Source organism: Phoenix dactylifera, chromosome 11 (genome assembly GCF_009389715.1).
Source record: "Phoenix dactylifera cultivar Barhee BC4 chromosome 11, palm_55x_up_171113_PBpolish2nd_filt_p, whole genome shotgun sequence".
Classification (NCBI taxonomy): Eukaryota; Viridiplantae; Streptophyta; class Magnoliopsida; order Arecales; family Arecaceae; genus Phoenix; species Phoenix dactylifera.
In genome coordinates this window covers 3,450,803-3,454,838 of record NC_052402.1, presented here as the reverse complement: position 1 = coordinate 3,454,838, position 4,036 = coordinate 3,450,803, and the positions used below count along the sequence as shown (strand labels likewise).

At 53.8% G+C, this 4,036-nt stretch overlaps 1 protein-coding gene across 1 annotated transcript; it reads right to left on the bottom strand.

Moving 5' to 3' along the window:
• Window positions 1–535: 535 nt before the first annotated feature.
• Window positions 536–3,524, bottom strand: LOC103720787 (leucine-rich repeat extensin-like protein 4). The gene has a single exon (XM_039131286.1). The coding sequence runs from the start codon at window positions 3,042–3,044 to the stop codon at window positions 1,011–1,013; it is 2,034 nt and encodes a 677-aa protein (XP_038987214.1). The 5' UTR covers window positions 3,045–3,524; the 3' UTR covers window positions 536–1,010.
• Window positions 3,525–4,036: the final 512 nt, after the last annotated feature.

Genomic DNA, 4,036 nt, shown 5'->3' with positions numbered 1-4,036 from the left:
GAATCAATGACAAGTAGCACAAAGACCGCCACCCACTAACGTAACATCGCGCCTCAAGGATGAGCTCTGAAAACAAGGTGATCTCCAGCTATATATTATATTATTATTATATTTAGAGGATGCACCGGCAAAAACGCCTCTCCCCGGGCCCTCGGTCTGGAGATTGAGGCCCAATACAAAGGGCTGGGTCCGATTTTTTTAGATGTCCGTACGTGTATGTGGTTTTGTCTGTCCCAGGACTCGTGGGATTCTGCGTGCTTTCGATTTGAGACATTCGAGAGTTGGTGAAATTAAAAGATTTTGTGATTGGAATTTTATCCTCATACTCTTTCCACCGTTAGTAAAACTTTCTTCGATCGTCTCCGCTCCAAAACGTAAGCCAGAGACCAAAACATGCAAATCTCTATGCTCTTGTGTCTCTGTCTGCATTACCATCTTTAGATCTGCTTTTTTTTTTTTTTTCGTTTTTTTTTGGGACAAGAGAGAACTGATAGAGCCTAGTTGAGACAAGCCATACGAAATAACACAGCAATTGTAACATAAAAGAAAGCCAAACCGAATACTTACAAGCGATCGGATGGAGAGCAATTAATTAACATACCAGGTTCTAAGAAGCCATGAATAATCGTATCATGAAATCAAAATAAAAAGAACAAAGTATAATAGGAGGCGATGATACCGCAATAGATCTACATCAATCTCATGCACTATACATTCATTTCCCTGCACCTCTCTCACTCTCTGATTCCGTCTCTCAAAGCCATTTATTCACAACTCAAATATCCGCAATCCAAATACGTATGGAGAGAGAATTTTTCCCCATCGTTGCCATTTCTCTCTCCATGTCTTCACCATCTCTTCATCACCTCGACAGAAGCTGCTTTGAGTACAAAGCCAGATAAAGAACTCTGCCTTCTTGTCTTCTTTCTCCGTTGGCGATCGGCAATGGAAAAGAAGATGAGAAAAAACCAGTGGCAGGAGGAGGGCGAGAAATAAAATTTTCAAAAGAATCAATAGTAGAAAGGAGGAGGCGGGGGCGATGCATATGAGATTCCAACAACTGGCGGCAATGGGCCCTCATACAGGGAGGGTGGTGGCGGCAGGAACTCGTAAGGCTTTGGAGGTGGCGGAGGAGAGGGGGAAGGTGGAGGGGGCGCTTCATAATGAATTGGGGGTAGTGGTGATGGCGAAGGCGTCATCGGCGGCGAAGGATGGTAATATACTGGCGAGGGTGTGGGAGAAGGTGGTGGCGGTGATGGCAGTGGTGGTGGTTCTATGCATGGTGGTGGCGATGGTGGCGGCGGAGGCAGCTCGTTGCATGGAGGCGGCGGCGGTGGGGAGTTTGGTGGTGGCGATGGTGAGTTAGGTGGCGGAGGCGGCGAGTAATGTGGTGGAGGAAGCGAGAAGCGCGGGGCAGGCGTCGGCGGAGGTGGAGAGTACACCGGACGGGGAGGGGATTTTGGTGGAGGCGGCGGTGGGGGACGGACGCTGTAGATGGGCGCCGGTTGAGCAGGAGGCGGCGGCGATGGAGGTGGTGGCATCGGCGGCGGCGGAGATGGGGATGGGGGTGGAGGAGACGGCGGCGGTGGGGATGGAGGCGGCGGAGATGGGGATGGGGGTGGAGGAGATGGCGGCGGTGGGGATGGAGGTGGCGGAGAGGGCGGAGGTGGCGATGGTGGTGGAGGAGACGGCGGTGGTGGGGATGGTGGTGTAGCAGATGGCGCCGGCGGCGGCGGCGAAAGAACCGGGGGAGGAGCACGAAGGAGGACCGGAGGTGGCGGTGAGAGCACCGGCGGAGGCGGAGGAAAAGGGGACGGCGGCGGCGGTGGAGGGAGGAAGGGGATGAAGGGGGCACAGCGAAAGGCAGCGCAGTCTATGGGGTGGGACAAGAAGGACTTACACTGGCGGTCCGATCGCTGGGCCGGACGGCCGGGCAGGCAGTTCCGGCGGTCGTCGAACGACGGCACCCTGAGACACTCCGGCGGCTCTCCGGTGAAGAAGTTATACGAGTAGGTGAAGTTCTGGAGCCGGGGAAGCCGGCAGATCTCCGGCGGGATCTGGCCGGAGAGAAGATTATGAGCCACATCCAGCTGCTCCAAACTAAGCATCCCAGCAATGGAGCTCGGCAGCGGCCCGACGAGCTGGTTGAAGCTCACGTCAAAAACAGTGAGGCTTTTGAGCAGGCCGATCTCCGGCGGCAGGCAAGATTTGAGCCCATTGTTCAGGAAAATGATCTCGTTCAACGTCCCCGACATGTTACCGATGCTCCGCGGGAGGCAGCCACGGAACCGGTTATTGGCAAAGACCACGACGGAGACCGGCGAGTTGCCGAGGTTCTCCGGGATGTCGAAGACGAAGCGGTTGTTGTTGATGAAAATGGCGTCGAGATCCTTGTCGAAGAGAGCCTTGGGGACGCCACCCTCGAACTCGTTATAGCGGAGGTCGAGGTATCTGAGAGAAGGGAGATCGAGGACGACGTCGGGGAATTTCCCGGCGAAGCGGTTGTTGCTGAGGTCGAGCTCGAAGAGGAGGCGGAGGCGGCGGAAGGTCCCGGGGACGATGCCGCAGAAGCGGTTGGAGTTGATGTGGAGGAGGGAGAGGTCGGAGAGGAGGCCGAGCTCGTCGGGGAGGTATCCGGCGATGTCGCCGTGGTTGAGGTCGATGCCTGCGACGACGGTGAGGTTAGGGTCGGAGGGGAGGGGGGCGCAGTAGACGTCGGTGTAGTTGCAGACATCGGGGCCGACCCAGTTGGCGGTAAGGTCGAGGGGGTCGGAGAAGATGGCGAGCTTCCAGGCCTGGAGGGCAATGTAGGCGTCGCGGAGGCGGGGGTTGGGGAAGACGAAGCTGGGGTCCACCGTCACGTTCTCCCCGCGCTCGCCGAGCTCGTCCCTGTACGTGAGGAGCTGCCGGCGCCGGATGTAGCCGGCCTCCGCGTCGGTGAGGCCATGGCTGGAGAAGGCGGAGGATAGAGGGAGATTACAGGAGAGAAACAAGACCGGGAGGAGGAGGAGGAGAAGATCCAGGTTTGGTCTATCCTCCTTCATCTCATCCTCCTCCTAAAGATGGATGCTAGAGGGAAGAGGGGTTGGGGGGGTGGGGGAGAGGAGTGAAGTGGGGGCTGTTCTTTAAGGGGCTCTTGGAGGAGAATGAGAACATTGAGAACACCACCACACGAAGAAAGACTAGAGTTTCTAGAGAAAGGGAGATGGACGGTTTTGATCACTCCTCTCAATCTCTCTACGAAATACCGAAGTTTTCCATCATTTCCTGCCTTCTGTTCATGCCTTTGTTATGCTCACTCGCAGTTTTGATGCAAGGGAAAAGGATACTCTATTTTTTCTTTTCTTTTTTTTCCTCTCTTGACAAGTGGGTTAAAGTACAGAGGAGGTTCCGGGAGAGGGCGTGGTTGGGGATTAAAGTGGTCCGATTCCGCGAGGGAGTATGGAGAGGAGAGGCTTTATTCAGCTGTTTTGCATCGTATTCGGTTCGACCTGGCAAGGGAAGAATAGGAATAACTTGGAGGGAGAAAAAAAATTTCATAAAAGACAAAGGGGGAAGGAAGGAATAGATTAATAAGGGGTCCGTATAACGTGCAAGTATCCGCACGGTTAGTGAGAACCAAAACTGCTAACATTTCTTCTCAATTTTTTTCTCCGGAATTCGGTGCAAAAATGGAGATCATCGAGGGAAGGGGATTGGGTTCGTTTTGCTCGTTCGTTAGTTGTAGGTGTCGGATTGGTACGTTGCCCTTCTCTAAGAATAGCAACACATTGGGTCCCTATGGATTTGGGAGCCGTTTAACTTGAAAAAGTTTCTAAGAATAGCCACAAATTAGGTCCCTATGGATTTGGCTCCACTTGAAGCGCAAACAGTAAAGCGTGCAACCTTCGCCAATCCCCGGCCGATCGTATGACCTGGGCTAATCTAAGCTGCATGACCCGGACCCAGGCAGCTAGAATCAAGCGTTGCAGATTCTGATGCCAGGTGAAGTGGTAAAACGAGCAAATAACTAGTGTGGGAGAAATTTATCACTCTT

What these genes read in the sequence shown, in the direction of transcription:
- LOC103720787 (XM_039131286.1), bottom strand. Translation starts at nt 3,044, where the DNA reads ATGAAGGAGGATAGACCAAACCTGGATCTTCTCCTCCTCCTCCTCCCG.